At 50.0% G+C, this 22954-nt stretch overlaps 1 protein-coding gene and 1 pseudogene across 1 annotated transcript; one reads left to right on the top strand and one right to left on the bottom strand.

Moving 5' to 3' along the window:
- Window positions 1-5669: 5669 nt before the first annotated feature.
- LOC100950327 lies at window positions 5670-6329 on the bottom strand (annotated as a pseudogene).
- Window positions 6330-18492: 12163 nt separating this feature from the next.
- Window positions 18493-20873, top strand: CUNH3orf22 (chromosome unknown C3orf22 homolog). The gene is made up of 3 exons (XM_003796253.3): window positions 18493-18581; window positions 19754-19879; window positions 20681-20873. The coding sequence occupies exons 1-3, from the start codon at window positions 18493-18495 to the stop codon at window positions 20871-20873; spliced, it is 408 nt and encodes a 135-aa protein (XP_003796301.3).
- The last annotated feature ends 2081 nt before the right edge of the window (window positions 20874-22954 follow it).

The following is a 22954-nucleotide window of genomic DNA, read 5'->3' as shown; positions in this document are numbered from 1 at the left end:
GAGCTGCTGCCATGAACCAGAGTGCAAGGGGGCTTTGGCCAGCACGGCCCAGACAAGAGCTGTGGCCTGCAAGGAAGTCTGGTTCCCTGGGTTTGGTGAGGGGGCGGGGCAAGGTGGCATGCAGCTGCCTTGGCTGGGCAGTGAGTCAGGACAGCGTCCAGAAGCACAGTGATTGTGCTGGGCACTCTCTTCTGGCTCCTTCCTGAAAACCCTCTCCAGCCTTCGTTGCTCTGCTCTGCCCCCCTGGACAGGGGCTCTTGGATAGCCACAGGCCTCAGCATCCAGTTGAGTCTAACCAGTGGGAGACCAGATGGGGCGGGAGCCCCTGAGGTACCCAGGTAGGTGGAGGCTGTATTCCAGCGGTGGCCATGCCTCTCAGCCCCTCCTATGCAGCACAGCCACGCCAGTCCATCTGACTCAGGGTGCCAGCACCTCCCACTGTGGCGCCCCCAGCCCTCCTGGAGACCAACCCTTGCTGCACTTCAGAACCAGACTGATAGGGCAGCAGGAAAGAGCCAGCACCACAGTGTTATGACAATGGACATGGGCGCTCTGGGTGCTGTCCTCTACAGGTGTCAGGTTATCTGGAAAGATTTGCCAGGGGACACTTGCTGCTTCTGTCCAGCTAGGAGCACCAGCAAGGGCCTCTCACTGAGCCTCCTCTGGGGGCCCTGCCGCTGACAGCCAGGTGCTCCCAGGCAACTGAGCATCTGGGCTCTTTAAGCCCTGTGTAGGTGTTATTTGCATAAATTAATGTGACAAAAACAATGAAAACAAGTAGTGAGCAGAATGTCTGAGAGAGTGTGGATTTGAGAGATTGAAGAATGTTGAAGGGATGAAAGGGACAAAAGGGTGCGAGGGTGGCTCCAAAACCCTGTGTGCCGTTCACACCACAGTCCCTGCGGACCAACCCTACATATCTGTCCTTCTAGTGTCCCTGGTTGACAGCCGGAAACAGTCCACGGGTTGCTAGTGAGCGCCTCAGCCTGCGAGATGAGTCTGCCACTGTCTCCCCCGACAGCTGTCAGGATCTTAGGCCTTGGTGGAGAGTGGTCTTCCTAGGTGCTGCCCCGCCAGGCAGCCCCTTCCAGGAGGCTGGTGCACATGCGTGGGTGACCCCCTCTGCACCAGTGGCCTGTCCCTCCAGTCTCCTCTGGGCCACATGCTTATGCTGCTGGGCTCTGTGGCTGTTCTCCTGCCCCCTGGTTGCCACGCTGGGCAGGCTGGGCTCCTCTGCCTCCCCACTCACGCTGCCACCCACTGGATGGTGGAGTGACACTCCAGCTCCCCTTCTTCCCTGGCTGAGCTGTCTTCTCTCAGCTGGCTGAGGAAAGGCACAGTAGGGCGTGACCACTGCAGGCTCTCAGTGGCCATGGGGTGGCAGTAGGGTTGGGCAGTGGGAGGGCAGAAGCAGAACCAGGCTCAGGGCCCAGGCCAGCCCTGCTGGAGGGTACAGACAGGAGGACACCCCACCAGCAGGGCATGATCCCAACCAGCCTGGCTGCAGGACCCAGGGCTAGTGGTGCTGTGCAGGGCTCAGGACACACTGCTGGACAGGGGACACCCATGGCCTCTGGCTCTCTGTCCATGGTCTTCTGGGAAACTGCAGAGCAACCCACTGAGGATGGATCCCTGGTCGTGTCAGAGCCGCTCCCTGCCAGCTCCTATTGAGCCATTCTCCCCTTCTGGGGGAGGAGAGTCTCACCACTGAGCTCTGGAGGGACACACAATGCCAGCGAGAGTCCAACATTCCTTGCAGCCGACGTGGCCATGTGACCAGTTTGGGCTGATGGGATTTGAGGTTGCATCTTCCACTTTAAGTCTTTAAAAGTGAAGTTGCCTGTCCGTTTATTCTCGTCCCACAATCCACAAGCTGCAGCAGAGTGTGGGAGGACCTCCAGGAGAGGTGATCGAGGATGTCTCTGAGTGACCTCGTTGGGCACAGTCCCACCAGCTTGGGCCACTAGTCTTTAGGAGAGGGAGATAAAAGCTTCTGTGGCATCACAGCCACTGCATTAGGGGTGTATTTGTTACAGCAGCTGAGTGTAGACTAATAAGGTATCTCAGTGGACTAGCAGGAAGGGTCCCAGCTCAGGCCCAGTGTCTTGAAGGCTGCAGCAACGTCAGGCCGTCCAGTTTCCTCTTGCCACATCTTGGACACAGATGTGTGTGTGCCCAGGGGCTCTGTAACTTCTCAGACCACCAACAGCACACCAAGGACGGCCCAGCCAAGCACAAAGATGGCCCAGTTGTCTGAACTGGAGAGCTGCTGCCCCCCAAAAAAATGAATCTGGGTATGCCCCACCCCCCATGAGGGGAAGGGTGGGCTCGTGCCCTCCTGTGCAGCTGGCTGTCTCCACAGCTGGCCAGGCTCTCATCCCCTCTGTCAGGATGAGGCCAGACTCAGGGTCACCCCCACCCGCTGGGAACACAGCTCCTACCAGGGCCAGCCCCACACACTGTAAACAAAGACCACAGTTTTGAGGTTACAACAAGGCTTCGCACACAGAGAGGCTGGCAACATCAGCGTCCCTGCTTCTGCAGTCATAAGCCAAACCCAACCTGGGAGCTGCTCTCTCAGGGGCCCTGAAGCTGTCTGGGTGGTCCCCGTGAGCTCCCCGATAAAACACATCTGTCTATCCCCAAAGTTAAATTTGGTTCTCTGGGTTTAACAATATGCAATTTGAGTTTTCTCTTTAATGGACTCGTAGCTTTAAGACTAGACTTGGCGGGGGGGGGGGGTGTTTCAAAGTCCCAATATCCAGCGTCTTTGCCCCTCCACAGGTTCGTGTGGAGTGAGAGGAAGAGTGGTAGAATTCTCTCACTGTTATCTGATGTTACCCAGGCAAAACCCTGGGTCCAAGTGTAATTCAGAAAAAAGAATGTAGAGTAAAAAATATTGAAAAGCACAAAAGGATTTTGTTTTGTTTATTTTATGAAAGGTAAGAGCCACAGAGGAGCTGTCCACATCCCATGCCTCCTCGCACTGGTGACGGGGCCATCACTCCAGAAGTCTGAAGGCATGTGACATCAGCTCTGGCTCACCTAGCTCAGCACTTCCTCCTGTGTGCCCTGTCAGAGCACGTGGACTTGCTTGGATGCCCCCTCCCTGTGACATTTGAAATTTCAAGGGGTGTCTGCAGTCACAAAGGGAGGCCAGCAAGTTGCCCAACTGCCTTCTACTGCTGTTCCCTCTGCTACAACACTGAGGCACCAGGGAAGACATGGTCCACACCGCAGCTGGGAGGAGCTGTGCTGAACCTGATCTCAGCACTGGACTTAGAGGACACAGCTCTCACTCCCCTTCTGTCCCTCACCACAGTTAGAAGTCAGGCAAAATTTCTTTGAATAGGCATATCCCTAGGAGCAGGCACCAACATAAATGAAGGAAAGGGCATGGGCCATGTCTACGGCCAACCTCCTCTCACCCTGGCCTACGTAGCCACCTGGAGGCCTATGGGGCCCGGGTCTCACAAATATGTAGTTAGAAATGTTAAGTCTCTGGCACACATAGGCACTTAATTCTTTTCCCCATCAACTTTATTGAGGTAGCCACTTCTGGATCACCAAGCAAATAATCCCATGACTCTAAAACAGTTCTCTAGTGCCCATCTGAGGCCAGTCCATCCCCTCACCCCTCCTTGGACTCTACATGCAGGTCTCAGGGCGAGTCCCCCATTGAAGGATGCCTCTGGCTCACACATGCTGGTGTTGGTGCTGGTGTCAGTACTTCCTCTCTTCTGCTGAGTAACATTCCACTGTATTAACCAACCTGGCTGCAGGACCCAGAGCTAGTGAGGCAGATTATCCCAGATTTGACCAGTTCGGGCTGGTTCTGGCTTTTTTTGTTTTTTTTTAGACAGGATCTGGCTCTGTTGCTAGAGTACAGCGGCATCATCATAGCTCACAGCAACCTGAAACACCTGGGCTCAAGCAATCCTCTTGCTTCTACCTCCCCAAGTGCTAGGATTACAGGCACAAGCCACTGCTCCCAGTTGGGTTCTGGGTCATTTTAATGTATCTTCATCATTCTTTGATCATTGACTTGCCTATAAATGAGATCTGGTAGGTGCCCGTGTGTGTGTGTGTGTTTGTGTGTGTGTGTGCGCGCGCGTGCAGGGAGGGTATTTATTGAGGTGAATTCACATATCATAAATCAGCTATTTTAAAGTATACAATTCAGTGGCATTTAGTAAATTTACAATGTTGTGCAACCATGTCTACACAGTTCCAAAATATTTTCATTATCCCAAAGAGAAACCCCATACCCATGAAACAATAACCCCCAATTCTCAATGCCTTCCAGCTTTTGATAACCTGCATTCTACTCTCTGCTTCTGTGAAATGGTCTATTCTAGATGTTTCGCATAATCAGAATCATACAACATATGACCTTTGTGTCTGGCTTATTTCATTTGGTGTAATGTTCCTGAAGCTGGTCCGTGTGCTACGTTCCTTCTTAGGGCTGGGTGTGCCACATCTTGTTTACCTGTTGATGGAAACTGGATGTTTCTGCCTTTCGGCTATTGTAAATAATTCTGCAATGAATATTGGTATGCAAGAATCTGAGTCCCTGTTTTCCATTATTTGGTGAATATGAGGAGTGGTATTTCTGGCTCGTCTGGTAACTCTGTGTTTAACTTTTTGAGGAACTACCAGGCACTTTTCCTTGGTGGCTGCACCATTTTACATTCCTGCCAGAAATGTCTGAGGTTTCTGATTTCTTCGCCTCCTCCCCAGCATTTGTTATTTCCTTTTTCAAATAATAGCCAGCATAATGGATATGGAGTAGTATTTTGTTGTGGGTTTTATTTTTGAGACAGGTTCAGAGACATAACATTAGAAATTTTTTGAACGTGATTATCAGCTAAGACACTGGTTGAAGTCAGGATATGAATTACTGGATAGTTTTTTCAGAAAGATGTAAAACAAATCAATGAGGTGTTTTAATAAGGAAAGTGATGTGAAACCTTGCCCTTCAGAGAAAGTGTACTCTGTCATTCCTATAGCCATGGCCTCTAGCCAGAAAGAAATGGAGGGTGTGGCAATGATCCAGTGAGTCTGGATCCAGGACTCACTTTAGCTTGTCTCTTGCTTAACTTTGGAGAATAGACTGGGCATGATTTGGAGGCTGAGGACTAATTTGGCAATAGGAAAATGAAAAATTAATATCTTGGACCCACCCTTTGATCTTGAGCCATTAGTGTCACATATTCTCTTGGCCCCTCATGTCCAAAAACCACTCAGGTGTTAGTTTCACACCTTAAGAGACAAGGCTGCTGCTCTTTCTCTCCCGTCTTCCTCCTTGCTCTTCTCTACTCTCTCTTCTCTTCCCCACTCTCTCCTTATCTCTCTCCCCTCTTTTCTCTCCTCCTTGGTGTTGCTCTGCAGCCTCCCTCCTCCCACCAATAAAGACCTTTCGTACAAAAAAAAAAGAAAGAGACAAGGCTGCTGCCATCAGTGGGTAGAAGGTTGTCTTGCTGACTAAGATGGGAAATACCTGGTCAATACCCTCCTCTCCGATTTTATAAGACAGGGACCTACACAGGGGAGAGATGGGAGGAGGGAAAGATGCCAGTCCAGCAGGCAATCACTTAGGGCTTCATAATATAAATGGCTTTGGATTTCCAGAGATGAAACAAGTCTCTCCAGCACAGAGCAGGTCCAGGTCATAGCCCTAGGGCCTGGCTTGTTTTATCAATCTGGAAGGTCAGGGTCAGTGCAAAGATATCCCCAATACCTGGATCACACACATACAGAGATGGTGATGATTCCAATATGTAGGAAATGGGACTGAAACCACAGTCTTGCTTTTGTATAGCAGCCCTTCACTTGTGGATATGAGGGACAAGATAGTGGTGGGCCTCTGGACCAATTACTTGTGCCATTTACACCACAGCACTGTAGAAATGACTGGATGGGGTCCCACACCTCCTTGGTGCTATTGTCCGAGTGGTAACACTGAATGCTCTTTGTTAGGCCCTCAGCCACGTACTCCTTCAGCTTCTTTTCATACACAAAGAGCAGAATGGCCAAGATCACCTCTGCAAGAAGGATTATCAGCAGCAGGATGAAGAAGACTGACATGAGCAGGCACTTGTTCTCCCTGGTAGAGCCCATGCAGCCCAGGATGCAGCCGCCATGGCAACAGGCCCACACTGGCAAAGACGAATGGATTACCAGGGAGGGGGAGTCATGGAAGAGCACTCCAAAGTTGTTGTGGACCAGGAAGTAGATTCCAGAGCCCAAAATGCAGCAGCCACAGTACCAAAAGAGCAGTTGAAGAAAGACAGAACACACTTCAGCAGTTTCAAGCTACTCATGCCCATTCTGGGATAATCCTGCCCCTTATCATTCGTTCAGGCAGAATTTGGTGATTATCCTTGTGGCGGATGAGGCAAGGTTAGTAACACGGGTGTCCAGGGCTAGTTGTGTTTGAGACAGTGTCTTACTCTATCATCTAGGCTGGAGTGCAGTGGCCCAATCATAGCTCACTGCATCCTCAAACCCCTAGGCTCAAGTGATCTTCCCACTCCAGCCTCCCAAAGTTCTGAGATACAGATATAATACTCAAGTCACATTTGACTTCTGCAATTATAAGAGGTGCTTATATCATCTTTTGTTATCAGTATATATTGAATATTATAATTTTAATACAATATTTTCCTTCCTCAAAATGGGCATACATTTTTGGCACTCTCCTTATTCTTTCCTTGAATGGCCTGGGCACTCCAGCAAAAAGTCAATTATCTATAGATTTATGGGTCATTTCTGGACTCTCAACTCTACCTCATTGATATCTGTCTATCCTTATGCCAGTACCACAGTGATTTAATTACTACAGCTTTGTAGCAAGTTTGAAATCAGGAAGTTTGAGTCCTCCAACTTTGCTTTTTTTTTTTTTCCCAAGATTTTTTTGGATATTCAGGGTCCCTTGCTCTTTTATATGAATTTTACAATCAGCTCTTCCACATCTTCACAAATCCAGTGGGATTTTGCTAGGTATTACATGGAGTCTATTTTGATAGAGGTAGCATCAAACCTGTAGAACACTTTAGGTGATATTTGCATCCTAATAAATCTTACAATCCATAAACACAGATTCTCTTTCCATTTACTTAGGTATTCTTAAATTTTTTTTTTAGAATAGGTGAGGAGACAAATTGCAGTGAAATTTTAGAAAGAAAAGTAAATAGATGAGTGGTAAATAATCCATCAGATTAAAAAAAATTTCTAAGCAGGTACGGAGAAAGTCAAGAAACCAATCTCACGTTACATCAAAGTAATGAAAAGTTCAGTAATTTCCAGCACCAGGTGCCTCTGGAGGAGTGAGCGGGTGGGAATGTGGGAGGCTGGCTGAGACAAAGTGGACTGTCGGGAAGTCCACATAAGAGACAGTGAGATTCCACCTTCCATCATTTGGCAGAGTACTTACTGCCCACAGGAAACTGTCTGGAAGTTATTTTCTGGTCAGGGTTAAAGCCAAAGGTCTCTTGACTAGGGGCACTTGGCGTAAATAGCACCATGGGTGCTGCACCAACACAACGTTTAAATGAACAGGTACTTACTGATCCCTCAGACCTCTTCTCTCACTCACTTCCCAGAGCTCTGGCAACCAGCTCTTCACCCTTGCTGTGGCCAGAGATTGGTAGAGTCTTATTTCTCAGGGGACTCTGAGAAGCCCCTAAGGAAAAACCTAAAGATACTAAGTAGGGGTTCCCAAATAAACTTGCCTAATTAGATAATTTGAAAGTAAACTGAAATTCAATGAGCCCTAAACACCTACCCAGAGCTTTTAGATAACGTTTTTCTTTTTCATTTTCAAAAATTGAGACATAATTTATTTACAATCAAATTCAGTTTTTAGGTGACAGTTCTATGAATCCAGACAAATAGAGTTGTAAGACTACTATTAGAACCAAGATAAAAAAAACAAAACAAAACAGTTTCATCTGCCAAAAATCCAGACATCTTTTTAATGCCTAACATTTAATGTAAGTAGACAATAAAAAATTATCACACTTGAAAGAAACAGGGACCATGAAGATGTATCTTCAGACAAAGCAGACTTTAAGCCAAATAGGTCACCAAAGACAAAGAAGAATATTAAATATCGATGAAAGATCAATATATCCATCAAGAAGATATAGCTATCATAAACATATATGGACCTAATAACAAACTCCAAAATATATTTGGCAAAAATTATTAAAACTGAAGGAAGAAATAAATAGTTCTACAATAATGGAGATTTTAATAACCAACTTCCAATAATGGATACAGCCAGGTAGAAGATTAATAAAGAGAAAGAGCATTTGAATACCACTATAAAGCAACAGATATATACAGAAAGATTAAACCCAACAATAGCAACATAATACATTCTTCCCAAATGTACATGAATGTTCTCCAGGATATATTAGGTCAGAAAACAGATCTAATAGCTTAACCGGCTAAGGCGCCAGCCACGTACACCTAAGGTGGCGGGTTCCAATCCCCAGTCCGGACCCGCCAAACAACAATGACGGCTGCAACCAAAAAAAAAATAGCCGTTGTGGCGGGCGCCTGTGGTCCCAGCTACTTGGGAGGCTGAGGCAGGAGACTCGCTTGAGCCCAGGAGTTGGAGGTTGCTGTGAGCTGTAATGCCACGGCACTCTACCCAGGGGGACAGCTTGAGGCTCTGTCTCACAAAAAAAAAAAAAAAAAGAAAACAGATCTAAAAAGATTCAAATCATCCAAAATATATTTTCTGATCCCAATGGAATAACTAGAAATCATTGACAGAAGGAAAACTGGAAAATTCACAATATGTGGCTATTAATACACTCTTAGAAAACCAACAGGTTAAAGAAGAGATTCACAATGGAACTTAGAAAATGCCTTGAGTTGAATTAAAATAAGAAACACAAGATACTAAATGTTATGGGACACAGAGAAAGTAGTGCTAAGAGGGAAATCTATAGCTGTAAATGTCTACATTAAAAAAAGAAGAAAAGATCCCAAATTAATGATTTATACAGTTTAAGGAATTAGGAAACAAAGACTAAACTTAAAGCTAGCAGAAGCAAGGAAATAATACAGATTAAAGACAAATAAAATAAAGAATATAAAAACAATAGATAAAGTCAACAAAACCAAAAGATGCTTTTTGAAATGATCAACAAAACTGACAAAGCTTTAGCTAGATTGACAAAGGAAAAAAAATGACTCAAATTATTAATACCAGAAAGGAAATGACAACTATTACTACTGATTATACACAAATGAAAAGGATTATAAGACAATACCTTGTTTTTTGTTTTTTGTGTTTGAGACGGAATCTCACTCTGGTGCCCCGGGTAGAGTGCCATGTCTCACAGCAACCTTGAACTCTTGGGCTCAAGTGATTCTCTCGCCTCAGCCTCCCAAGTAGCTGGGACTGCAGGTGCCCACTAAAACAATGGGCTATTTTTGGAGATGGGGTCTCCCTCCTTCTCAGGCTGGCCTCAGAAACTCCTGACCTCAGGCAATCAACCCTGAGGTGCTAGGATTATAGCTGTGAGCCTCTGCCCCCACCCTAAAAGAATACTATGAATAATTTATGCCAAAAAATTGGGTAACCTAGATGAAATGAACAAATTCCTGGAAGCAAAATAACCTACCAAGTGAATCAGGAAGAAATAGAACTTGTGAATATACCTATAACTGATGAAGAGATTGAATCAGTAACAAAGAAAAGCCCCAGACCAGAAGGCGTCACTGGAGCATTCTATAAAACATTTAAAGAACTTACATAAATCTTTTTTAAACTTTTCCTGAAAATTGAAGAGGTGAGACCATTTCCTAACTCATTCAACATAGAGTGCAGCAGAGCCCTAATAGTGAAGCCAGATAAAGACAGTACAAGAAAAGAAAACTAGAGGTCCTTATCCTTAAAAATGCAGATGGAAGTGTGCTCAACGGAATATTAGCAAACTAACTCCATTGTTATATTAAAAGTGTTATATACCATTACCAAGTAAAATTCAATCTTAGAATAAATTCATAGTGAGAAAATCAATCAATGCAATACACCACATTATTAGAATGAGAGATAAAACTATACCATCACCTCTACTGATGTGAGAAAAGCAATTGACAAATTGACAAAATTGAGCAACCTATTGTTATAAAAACACTCAACTCCTCACCATAATATAATAAAACCTACATACAAACAACCCACACCAGCACTATCCTCTCTAGTGAAAAATCAAAGTTGTTTCTCCAAGATCAAGAAGATGAGGGTGCCCATATTCCCCATTTCAATTTAACATAGTACTGAAAGTTCTGCCCAGAGCCATTGCAAGAAAAAGAAAATACAAGGCATTCAAATCAGAAAGAAGTATGTAGAAAACCCTAAATAATCCACAAAAACACTGCCAATACCAATGAACAAAAAGTTGTGGAGTGCAATGGAGGTGGCTCAGGGAAGTGCAGCTCAGGCAAAGGGCCATGCCACCCGAGGGGCGAGCTCCCCTGACTTCTCACTCTTCGCCCTGCAGTCTTGTGTCCATTCAAAGAAACAGTTCTGGGCAGAACCAGACAGCCCCAAAGCAGCATCACTTCTCAGTCCTTTCCTCGCCAGGCTCATCTGCAGCACTGACTCTGCTTATTGCTTTACGCTTCTTGAGATAATGGCATCCCTGGCTTTGGTGACCCAACACATTTGGACTTCTCAGGTGCATTCTCCTTTACTGGACCAGCAAATAGTGGAGCACTCTAATGCCCAGCTGAGGACTCTCATCTCCTTCCGCCCTCTCCCATTCAGAGGATGGTCTTCAGATGCCATCGATACACCCATGGTGTACCAATAAAACTGCTCTCCTAAGCCCAGATCTCGCCCTTCTGACTCTCAGACCTAGATATATAACTGCCTAAGTGAGGGGACATCTCCATTTAGATGTCTCCAAGGCATCTCAAACTCAACCACTCTAAGACTAAGCCATGTCTAGCAGCATGCAAGAAACCAGGGATCATCTTTGCCCCTACCATCACCCGTTACTGATTGTGCAGAGCCGAGTTGTTAAGCAGCTCTCCAGTCCAGCCCTTTCCCTCTGTTCTCCTCCATCACTGCTTCATGCCAAGGTGCCACCATCTCTTGCCTGAGTGATTGCCTGTGTTTGTCCTGTGGTCTACCTACTCCTGGCCCCATTTGCTGTGCTCTCCACACCGCCGCCAGAGAAAGAGCTTCAAAGTGTGTACCTGGTCTTGCCATTTCTTTCCATAGGCCCTCTGTTGACCTTCTCTGACAGCCTGGAAGATCTGGCTCACCCTAGCCTTGCCTGGCCCCATTGTCCTCTTGCCACAGAAGTCACTTCTCAGCTCTTGAGTGCTTGACAGTTAGGCTGGCAAGGAAGGGTGCACACCCCCGATGCCCCACAGGTCCGCCCCTTCTTGGATGCTGCCCTCAGCATCTGTGACACCAGGCCACTGCTATGCAAGGGCCCTTGTAAAGTTCTTGTCTCCACTGTCCTCAGCTCAGAGAGGATCACTGCCCACACAGGGCCACATGGAAAGTCAGGTAGAGATAATGTTCTCACCCAGCCTTCCCCACCACAGGTCCCACCTCTCGTGGCCCCAGTCCTTGTAAGAACTCAGAGGGACCTCAGTCTCCTGGGCAAACTCTCAGTGCCCTTGGCCCCAGCCAATGCCGATGGTGCCTGGTACACCTTTTCCTACTGGTCATTCCAAGCCATTGTCTAACAAACTGGCACAATCCTCTCACCTGGAGAAGAGGCAGGGGAAAAACCTAAATTTAGGCCTAAGGATTTGAACAGGCTGCCTGAGATCCAGGTTCCTGCACAGCCCTGGTTAGGTGACAGGAAACAGCCCGTCACTTCCCTTCAGAATCTGGGAGTCTCCCGGCAGGCAGCACTGGCTGCTTGGCCAGGCCTTGCCCCACATCTCACTTGCTCTCTCCTTCTTGATGTGTGCCACTTTATATATGGCAGAGTAGGGCCCTGCCCAGAGTCCCTTCCCTGGGCTGGCTCATGCAGAGCCCACTGAGAGCTGCTACACAGGCAAGAGTCCACAGTTCCCCCAAGACTGCCTCAGGTCCACAGGCGGAGCTGCTGCCTAAGGCCACAATGAAGGACACCTGGGCCTGGACTGGAAGGTGGAGGAGCAGCTTGCTCAAGCCCCAGACCCCACACTCCAAGAGCTCGAATCCTTGGCCTGACCATTCCGGAGCTGGTGCTGGGACTTAGGGCCAGATCAGCTGGAAAAGCTTAGCTGCAGCCCCAATGAGTCTCTAGCTATTTCAGGGCTGTATCTTCTGTTTCCAGAATTGAATGGGGGAGTGACCTGCTGTAAAGCGTGTAGGTGTGGGTACTTCTGTTTGGGGCACATGGAGCTAACAGTGCAACTACCCTGGCCCACATGCTGCTATCTATACAGCTATTCCCCGAGTCAGGACTTTAAGCTGGATTCTGAGCCATATGGGTCAGTAGCTATGGTGTCACTGGCTGTGACTTCAGGGGCTTCTGATGTCACAATGAGCCTGTGGACCCTGCCTGGCCACAGCCCAGGGTTGGTGTTCCCATAGTGTGTGGCATCAGGGACCATGGCCAGCTCCAGCCCCTCTGGCATCACATAGGCCAGCTACAGTGTCCTGCATCTCTGAGGGTTCATTTGGACCCTCCTTTGTGGCTGGAAGCTCCCAGCCTTGGATGTTCCCATCTGACCGAGCCTACCCAGAAGGCACTGCAGCCAGGGCCCAACCAGCCTCAGGGATCACAGCAGCCCTCCCCACAGCATCTCCCCAGGTAGGAACAGTTCCAGGTTATTCCTAGCCAGAGTTGGGGCTGGCTATCTGGGGAGCACTGGTGGCCTGCATGGCAGGGAGCCACAGCCCATGTCTGTTTGGAATGTGGCAGTCGTAGATGGACCAGGCAGGCACGGTGCTGTCAGAATGTTGCCCTGGGCTATGCAGAGGCCCCTGCCTGGGAACGCAGGTTCAGCTGGGTCAGTCTGCAGGTCGTTCCAGTGACTTAGGGGGATAGGGTGGGCATGAGGGTGGCCCTTCCTCCCTGTGAGCCCCAGGGTTCCTATGGCAGTGCTGCCTCCCTGGTTGTGGACTCTCTGAGGCTGTGTGAGCAGAAGAGATGCCACATTCTGATGCCACTGCTCACCCCCATTCACTGTGGGAATGCAGACCAAGCAATTAACCTTCTGGACCCTCGTTTTCCTCACCTAAAGAATGGGGGCAGTGACAGCGCTATCCCTCAGAAGAGAAGAATGAGGTGTGCACAGAGCACATAGACTCTTGTCAGGGGCCTCAGGGCCCCAACAGGGACTGCTCTGCAGCCACCAACTGGGGTCCTGCTGTGGGGCCCTCCCTGACCCCTCAGATGAGCTGAGGCCAGAGGGGAGTGACTCACCAGGAATGAAGGCTGGCTGAGGTTGGGCTGAGGCCGTGGGACTGTGCACTTGGGCCCAGGGAAAGGAGCCCTGTGTTCTCAGAATGGTCGGGGGCTGGGACCAGGCCATGGAGATCTCAGCCAGTGCCCAGCTAGAGCTTCACTTGCATCTAGGCTGGCAGGAAAGGGACAGGAAGGCCAGTCCCTCACACACACAGATTCATATGCAGACTCACAAAGAGAGACTAACGCACCCTCACACACAGACTCATATGCACACACACACACACACACACACAGACTCACATAAACACAGACTTAGAACACACAGCCTCACACACAGACTCACATACAGAGACACACACGGATTCACACACAGACTCACATAGACTCACACGCACACAGACTCACACACAGATTCACTCACACAAAGACACACAGACTCTCACATTGACTCAGACTCATACACACAGAGGTGTTCACACACAGACACACACACAGACTCACACAGAGAGACACACAGACTCAGACTCACACACACACAGATACACACAGAGAAACATATGGCCTCACACAAAGAGACACAGACACACACAGACTCACATACACAGACTCACACACACATAGTCTCACACACAGAGACCAATACACTCATACACACATACACACAGATTCACATAAACAGACACACACACAGCCTCAGACAGACTCATACACAGACTCGCACAGACTCACATGCACACACATAGGCCCATGGACACAGACATGTGCTCACATACACACTCACATATACAGATACACTCATACAGAACCCCCTCAGAGATGAGATGGGGAGACCCATACCCTCATACACAAATACACAGACTCACACACGTGCCACACATGGACACACACATTCTCACATGCTCATGCACAGAGGTGAGCACAGACTGGCTGCTTTCCCCCATCTGGCTCAGTGGCAGAGTAAGTTGTCCCTTTGTCCCCCCCGGTCTGACCTGGGGGCCCTGCACTCCCTGGTCCAAGGCAGAGACTTCCCCCATGCCAGAATGCACTTCTCAAACCCTTTCCATTCCCAGAGCCAGTTCTGCCTAATAGCACATTGCATGATAAAGACCCATTAACTTCTAAGAAGTAGCCACTAGGGAACACAGGCAAACATCCCTGAGGTTGGGATCCTAGGGTCCTCAGAAAGCCAGTGGACCTCAGGCAAGGCTTCTCAGTGGTAACTCTGATAACATGTCATGCTGCCCAGTTGTCCCCACAAGGGGGCTATAGGGGCTACTGAAAACCATGCCTTAAACAGAGAGGTCCCTGTTCTGACCAGGGTGGGGGCCACTGTGAAGCTGCCTACTCCAAGTGTAGACTGGCCCCCGGACCCTAGATAGGAGGCTAGGCACTGGACACAGACCAAGACCAAGGCTTCTGGAAGTCTGTGAATGTGAGTCTGTGTGTGTATATCTGTGTGTGAGACTGAGTGTGAGTGAGTATGTGTGCGTGAGCAGGAGTGTGAAAGTTTGTGTGTGAATTTGAGCATTTGCAAGTCTGTGTGTGAGTGTGAGCATGAGTGAGAGTCTGGGTGTGAGTGTGAAAGTCTGTGTTATGAGTGTGAGTGTGAGTGCCTGGAAGTGTGTCTGTGAGTGTGAATGAGTCTGTGAGTGTGTGAGGGAGAGTCTGTGAGTCTGCAAGTGTGAGTGTGAGAGTCTGTGTGTGTCTGCGAGTGAGAGTCTGTGTGAGTGTGAGAGTCTTTGAGTGTCTGTCAGTGTGAGTGAGATTATGATTGAGAGTCTGTGAGTGTGTGAGAGTCTGCAAGTGTGAGAGTCTGTGAGTGTGAGTGTGAGGGAGTCTGTGAGTGTGACCATCTGAGCATGAGTGTGTGAGTCAGTGAGTGTGAGAGTGCAAATGTGAGGGTGAGATTGTGTGAGTGTGCAAGTATGAGAGTCTGTCAGTGTGAGTGAGCATCTGCAAGTGAGTCTGAGTGTGAGAGTCTGCGAGTGTGAGTGAGAATCTGCAACTGTGAGAGTCTGTGAGTGTGAGGGTCTGCCAGTGTATGAGTCTGCGAATGTGAGAGTGTGATTGAGAGTCTGTGAGTGTGAGAGTCTGAGTGTGAATGAGTGTGAGTCTGTGAGTGTGTGAGTCTGCAAGTGTGTGAGTCTGTGAGTCTGTGAGTGTGAGAGTCTGTAAGTGTATGAGTCTGTGAGTGTGAGTCTGAGTGTGAGAGTCTATGGTGTGAGTGTGTGAGTCTGCGAGTGTGAGTCTGAGTGTGAGAGTCTGCAAGTGTGAGAGTCTGTGGTGTGAGTGTGTGAGTCTGCGAGTGTGAGTGAGAGTCTGTGTTGTGGTGTGAATCTGTGTGTGAGGGGCAGTCAGAGAGATGAGATGGGGAGACCCTCACCTCAACCCACATGCTACCGAATTCAAACACACATGGCAATTGCTGGCAGCAGCCACCTGTCGGTCTGAGTTCTACAGAAGCAGGCCTGGGACAAGGGTGCAAGTGCAGACACAGAACTCGGGAGCTGCACCACTGAGAGAGAGTGGGACGTGAGCAAGAAAGGGGAGATACTCCAAGGTGTGTCATCACCTGGAGCCAACTCAGCCCGCCCCCAGGGGTGCTCTGGGTGATGCATACAGCTCAGAGCTGCCTCCCAGGAGGTGAGGGAACTTGGGTGTTTACTACTGCTCCCTGCCCACTGTTGGTGAGGGGCTGCTTCTGAGAGCGTCAACTCTTTGGAACCTCTGCTGTACCCTGTGCATCAGCCTGGCATGTTTCTGCAGCCAGAGGCAGCGCTCAGGCAGACAGTCAAGTCCCAGTCTGCAGAAGTAGAGGTGAAGGCCAAGGGAAGCACATGAGTCCCTGACAGCATGTGCCATAAATCTTAGCCTCTTTTGGCTCTTGACATGGGCTGCCCTGCTCCCGGTGGATGGGGAGGTGTGTCCAGAGGGAGCTCAAGGCTAAGCTCTGGGCTGAGGGACCTTTTAAGGAGCATTAGGTGGGATGAAACAGGGATGTTCTGGGACCAGCAGGCCTGTGAGCCTGTACTGTCCTGATGGCATCCACCAGATATTAGGGAGGACATTCCTTGTGGCCACATTCCAGCCCCTACAAAGCAAACCGTGGGTGGCACTGCCCAGTAGAGGCTCCCAAGGGGTATGGGTTAGGGAGCCTTCAGAGACAAGGCAGGTGCCACCCTGGAGGGGCATGGCCATGGATCAAGAGGCAGGAGGTGCCTGGAAGGGGTTTTATGGATTTGATGAGCCTGAGTGGTGGCCCTAGAGAACGCATCACACTAGGGCCTGCAGCTGTACTTTCCTGCCCTAACCACAATGGCCCCAAAGTCTGCTGTGTCCCCTCTATGCAGGCAGGCTATGTTTTGCAGGCACTGGACTTCAGCACAAGGTCAGCTGAGAAACCCAACAGCCAGGCAGCTATGCATCTGAAGTCATCACAACCAGAGGGCTGTCTTCTTGAGAAAGGGCAGGAGCAGACCCAGTTCCCAAAAAGGGTCCTGGTGAGTTCTGGCCTCTGAGCTCACAGTTGGGCAGCAGCAGATGCCCTCCGGGCCCAGAGGCCAGGGCTGTGCTGCCCAATATGGTAGGACACACAGAGCTGGCCATGCTCTTCATAGAACTAAATAAAATTTAAGATATTCAGTCCCACAGTCATACTCAGCCAATAAGCATGGTAGCTAGCAGCTACCGTCTTAGACAGCACAGACTTAGAACATTTCCAGAACATTTCCATTGTCTCAGAAAGTTCTACTGGATGGTGCTGATGCCAAGAGAAAGAGCCACCACTTGGTTCCCACCCAGGCTCGGGCAAAAGGACCCAGTGCCCATGGCCTGCAATGCAACCCACGCCCCACCAGGAACCTATCCCCTCCCTGACTGGGTCTTCACCATCAGGTCAGGGAACCACATGTAAAGCAAAGTGCTGGCCAGCAGGCAGCAGTGTCACAAGTTTCCATGTCACATGTCCAGGGCATAGCAGCCATTTAGAATACTGTGAAAATACATGAGCATAAGCATTTGGTGAGCAAGAGGCAGGCCACACAACAGCAATGATACCCCAGTGGTCAGATCTGAACTTCAGTGGTCTCAATGCCAATCTAAGCAGATTTAGATTTTAAAAATCTTGTATGATACTGGGGGTCTGAAACGGTACAGCCACTCTGGAAAATCTTCCAGCAGTTCCTTTTCAAGCTAGAAATGGACTTAATATGTCCCAGCGGTTGCACCCTGATATATTCCAGGGAAATGAAGACTTATTTTCATGTAGAAATTTGGATATGGGTAATTAATAACAGCTTTATTCATAATTGCCCCAAACTGCAAATTACCTAAGTGTCCTTCAATGGGTAGAGTTTATTTTTTATTTATTTATTTTTTTGAGACAGAGCCTTAAGCTGTCCCCCTGGGTAGAGTGCCGTGGCTTCACAGCTCACAGCAACCTCCAACTCCTGGGCTCAAGCGAGTCTTCTGCCTCGGCCTCCCAAGTAGCTGGGGCCACAGGCGCCCGCCACAACGCCTGGCCATTTTTTGGTTGCAGCCATCATTGTTGTTTGGTGGGTCCGGGCTGGATTTGAACCCGCCACCTTAGGTGTATGTGGCTGACGCCTTAGCCAGTTGAGCCACAGGCGCCGAGCCCAATGGGTAGAGTTTAAACAGACTGAAACAACTCAGGATACCACTCAGTAGTAAAAAGTAACAAACTATTGGAAAAACACAGATGGATCTCAACAAAACCAGGATGGGAAGCAGACAGTCTCAGAAAGACACACAGTGTCCATCCATAGTGTATTTGTGAAATGATTAGAGATTGTAGCGATCAGACGGGTGGCTGCCAGGGCTCAGAGACAGGGCAGAGGGCAGGTGTGGCTATGGAGGGATAGCAGGAGGGGGTTCCACTGACGGTCTTCATTATGGTGGCTACAGAAAGCTGCATGTATGCACACTTGAGACTGCCTGACAGGTACCCAGGGTGCGAAGCAGAGCATTCGTGGGTGGGCTAGCACCCTCCAACCCCACTGGGCCCCTCTGTCAATCTGCCATCTTCCCCTCCTCTTGTCTCCTAGCCATCCTTGGCTGAGAGGCTCCCCACAGCTTAAACTTCTCTGTGATGGCCTCAGGGACGCACAAAAAATCTCACCGGAGGATGAAGAGTAGGAGCAAGGCCCAGGAGAAATTTGCCAACACTTTTCCATACAGGTACGAGATGCATGGGGCCCTGGGGTGCCAAGCCCTGCCTTCCCCCTCCACACAGGACCTGCAGGGTGCAGCTGGCCTAGTGCACAGCTAGGGCTAGGGGTCTCTTGTCCACAGGGAGCACACTGAGCAGCCTAAGGTCTGCTGATAGTCTGGGGCCACCCCTCTACCCCCGTTGCAGCCTGAGCTCAGGGGCTGTCCCAGAGCTAGGCCAGCTGCTCTTCTCTGCAATCACCTGGGGAGCATAGTCACAGACTCCTGCCCCCCACACCCCAGGGGCGTCAGACTTGGCCTGGCAGGTGTCAGTTGTTTGTATTGCTTCTGCTGACTTAGGAACCTGCAGAGACAGACAACCTAAGGGGGCCTGGGTAAAGCCTGGAAGGGGTGCTTCACATACCAGGAAGCCACTACCCCAAATAGGAAAAATGAATGCCAGGAAAACATGTCTACCACACGGGCAACGCCAAGGGCACAGAGCCCCCTGGACCCTACCCAGGAAAGCATGCGTCTCAGGTCTTCTGGAGCTCAGCTTGGTGCCCTGCCACCTGAGCTGTTCCCAGTGCTCACCACCCCCCATGACTTACATGGGCTTCGTGCCCAAAGGTGGGGTGGGCAAGGGGTGCTCCACAGGGCTGTTCACAGAGCCCATGTGGGGAGATGTCCTGACCTGTTCATGGCCAGGCTAGGGCAAATGTGCAGGTGGTGGCCTCCACAAGTGTGCTCCTGTCCTCGTCCTGGCCTCCAGACACACCCAGGTGGTGACCTCCACACTACAGACAGTCATGGGGGGTGAGTAACAGGTACATGTTGCACAGAGCAGCCCACTGGTAACAGCTGGGGAGGCTGAAGCTGGGGGGTCCAAGGTGCTCTGGGCTAGGCTATTTGGCTGCAGTAGCTGAGACAGGTCTCCGGGGCTGGCTGCCGGCCCACCCTCGTCCAGTTACCTCCTAGCTGTGCCACTGCAGACCCATCACTTTGCCACTCGGTACCTCAGTTTCCTCACCCACAAAGTGTGGGTAACTTGACCTCCCTCAGCACACGTGTGAACTGACGTGGGGGCTGGTGGCTGCGAGGCACACCGAGCAGTGCCTGGCAGAGAGAGAGCTCCAGGTAAGTGACAGCTACTCCGGGAGCTAGAGGCTGCAGCCACTCTGACACTCCCAATGACACTGCAGGCTATCCTGGCTGACGGAGCCCAGCCCCCAGGCCCTGCCAAACTGGGAGGCCACAAAGAACCTGGTCAGGGAGGAGCTGCCCCTGCAGAAGAGGTTGGTGCCCACGCGGTCCATCCCAGTTCGAGGGTAAGTTCCTCCCTGAGGCAGGCCCAGGGTCTGATGGTCATCCTGCCCACCCTGGCCACGTGCACACCACCCTTTACCTGGCCTTTGTATTTCCCAGTCGGACACCCAGAAGTTCATTCTCTCACATGCCCCACTCTGAAACTGAGGAAACTGAGGCATAAAAAGGGGCTACTAACGCCCAGTGGCCATTCCCAGGGGATGCTCCAGGCAGTGAGCTGTGATGCTGCACAGATGTCCTGAGGGAAGGGAATAAAGTCCCACCTGGAGAATGTGGGGGCTGCTTTTCAGGATGGCTATGGGACAAGCAATGGCAGGTCACTGATAGACAGCCCTGATCTGAGGGACCACGGAGCCACCAAAACTGCAGTGGCCTGCTCAGGCCTGCGCTTCACTGTCAGGGAAGAGGGCTGGAAGGAGAGGAGGGGTAGAGAGGGCCGGCTCAGGAATGGAAGTGGCCTCATCAAGCAGGGGACAGGACAGCTGCCTCTGGCAGGCACTGGAAATCAGCTTGCTTGGTGGGTGGCAAGGACTGTGGCACACAACCCCAGCCACACATGCGGCTAGGGCTATGTGAACAGTGAGGGAGGCTAGAGTGTGCTCTTGGGCCCTTCGGGCTACCTGTGGAGTTAGAGGCTCTATGTGTCATCAGGGGCTCCATGTGGGAGGACCAGGACAGGCCCGTGGGAGCAGGTCTTGGCTGGAACCCTCCCAGAGGTGGCCCTGGCCAACTTCTTGGGGCCTCACTGGCTGCAGCTAGTGGGACTCTTGAGGGCCACCTACAGCTCTGTGTGACTTTCTTAGGCTTGGCGCTCCAGATATTATACCACTGTCCAGCCCCCTGCCACCACAGTTTCCACTGTGCTACCTCTGGGAACTCAAGTTACTGAACCTCCGCTTCCCCAGACAAGGTGCCCCCAGGCGGAGCCCCCCTCCTGCAGATTCTGGGCACCTCTCCACCACTGAGGCACCAGGCCTGTCCACGGGCCTCCACTAGAGCCAGACTCAATGTGGCCTCCCTCTGCAAGACCTTCTCCTTGGCCCACTCCGGGCAGCAGCTGCAGGGACTTTAATGAGGGGAGGGAGTGACCATCACGGCCACCTCAACCTGGGAGCTCTCTGTGCCCTCCCCAGAATCCAGGCTCTGCTAATAAACCATGCTGGGTCTGACCTCACTTCACTCAGTCAGGTCACGTTGACTCTCTGAACCTTTATTCTCTCATCTCTAAAATGGGTGTGATAATGACCTTGCAGAGTTTGTATGAGGATTAAAAAGAGCATGAATGCCACTTCTAGGACTTTTACCCAGGCACATACTCACAGGTGTGAGAAAAGATATTTGGACAGTGCTATTATTCCAGTACCACTGGGAATGACAAAGGGCCAGAAAACACCCGATAGGAAACTGTCAATCAGACCACAGCTCCTCCTGACAGCCATTAAAATGAAGAAGCAGCTCTTTGCATGCTGATCTGAGCTAACTACAAGGTATAATAAAACTTTTAACAGCAAGCAGAAGCATGTGCCTGGTGTGCTTTATTTTGTGCATGTTACAGAGCAGTGCGGGTGTGTGCTGTGCATGTGAGCAGCTGGCAAGTGCCACTTCTGGGGACAAGAGCTGGGAACCTGGAATATGGCAGGGAGGGAGGCACACCCTTTTCTTAAAGTGTCACACATGAACTTAACACTGCCCTGTTTGTGGATTGCAGAGTCAGCAGCTCGATGAGAAGTAGGTGCAGGCACAGCTGGCCACTGGGACAACCCCTGAGGAATGCATGCTGGCAGCACTGTGTAGCAGGTGCCTGCTGGAAAGCTGAGGGTGCCCTACCCCAGTATACAAAGAGAGGGGGTAGAAACTTGTCTCAAAGTCCTTGGGAGGGTAAATAAAGTCAGGAACACTAATTGCAGCCCTCTGGGGACACAGGAAGGAGATGGACCCTAGCAGGGTGGGGAAATGGCTTTAGAGTCCCAGAAAAGGGATGAATGAGGAGTCTTGAGATGAGAGAACTGAAATGGCTTCCCAGCCCCAAGGGCAAGACAGGGGCAGCTGTTCCAGTCTGCAAAGGCAGACTCTGGAGTCAATTCTGAGTGCCTGAGGGAGGTGGAGAGGACTGCCTGGATACCCCGAGCCAGGCCTCCAGCCCCTCCCAGGGTGGAGAGTGGCCCCAGGTCTTTGCAGGGATCTGCAGTGCCTGTTGGGGGTGGATTCCAACTTCCAGAAAGCGGAGACTGCTGGGGTCCCCTCCTTTTGGGGTCAGGAATCAGATCCATTACCATTTGGACTATATAAGCCTTAAAGAGGTTTTCTCCAAAGTTTAAAGGGATGTACTTAAGTGAATTGACAAAATATGGTATGCGTATGCCATGGGTCATTATGAAAGTCTTGAGATACACAAAAATCAAGAAATGTAAAATCCATATGGATGGAAATAAATGAAGCCTTCCCAGCAACACCAATAAGCCCAGCAACTTGAAGCTTGCAAATGTGAATCAGAAAAGATGCTGTCAGTTGTGTTTCTTGGAAGTAAAATAAGGACCACAACACAGTCTGTCTCAAAATTTTTGTAGTGACCCATGTACTAGTCATAAGAAAGGATGAAACAATGCCTTTTGCAATAATTTGGATGGAACTGAGGGAAGTATGGAATGGAAAAACAAACCTCACACGTGCTTGCTGTTAAATTGGAGCTAACTGATGAGCACACACTTGCAGGGAGGGAAGGAAAACTCAGTGGGGATCAAGCCTGGGGGACGGGAAGGAGCGGAGAGGAAACCGACCTGACAGGTACGATATAGAGTGTCCGGGTGAAGGGCACGCTTAGAGTGCTGACTCAAGCATTATAAAAGTGATTCATGTAACCAAAAACATTTGTACCCTTGTAATATTTCGAAATAAAAATAAATTGTGTAGTAGGAAAAAAAACCTATTACCATTTGATATAAGCAAAACACCGTGATGTGAGTCTGAGACACAGAATAAAGGAAGGGCATGGGATGGACCCCAACCCACACCCAGCTGGGAGCCACACACCCACCCTCGCCAACCCACACCCAGCTGGGAGCCACACACCCACCCTC

This window comes from Otolemur garnettii, unplaced genomic scaffold (genome assembly GCF_000181295.1).
Source record: "Otolemur garnettii isolate 467f Iridium unplaced genomic scaffold, OtoGar3 scaffold00101, whole genome shotgun sequence".
NCBI lineage: Eukaryota > Metazoa > Chordata > Mammalia > Primates > Galagidae > Otolemur > Otolemur garnettii.
This window is presented reverse-complemented; position numbering and strand designations above follow the sequence as displayed.

What these genes read in the sequence shown, in the direction of transcription:
- CUNH3orf22 (XM_003796253.3), top strand. Translation starts at nt 18,493, where the DNA reads ATGGCCTCAGGGACGCACAAAAAATCTCACCGGAGGATGAAGAGTAGG. An exon ending in GCCAACACTTTTCCATACAG is followed by an intron (nt 18,582 to 19,753) that starts GTACGAGATGCA and finishes ATGACACTGCAG; the next exon opens with GCTATCCTGGCTGACGGAGC. An exon ending in CGGTCCATCCCAGTTCGAGG is followed by an intron (nt 19,880 to 20,680) that starts GTAAGTTCCTCC and finishes TGACTTTCTTAG; the next exon opens with GCTTGGCGCTCCAGATATTA.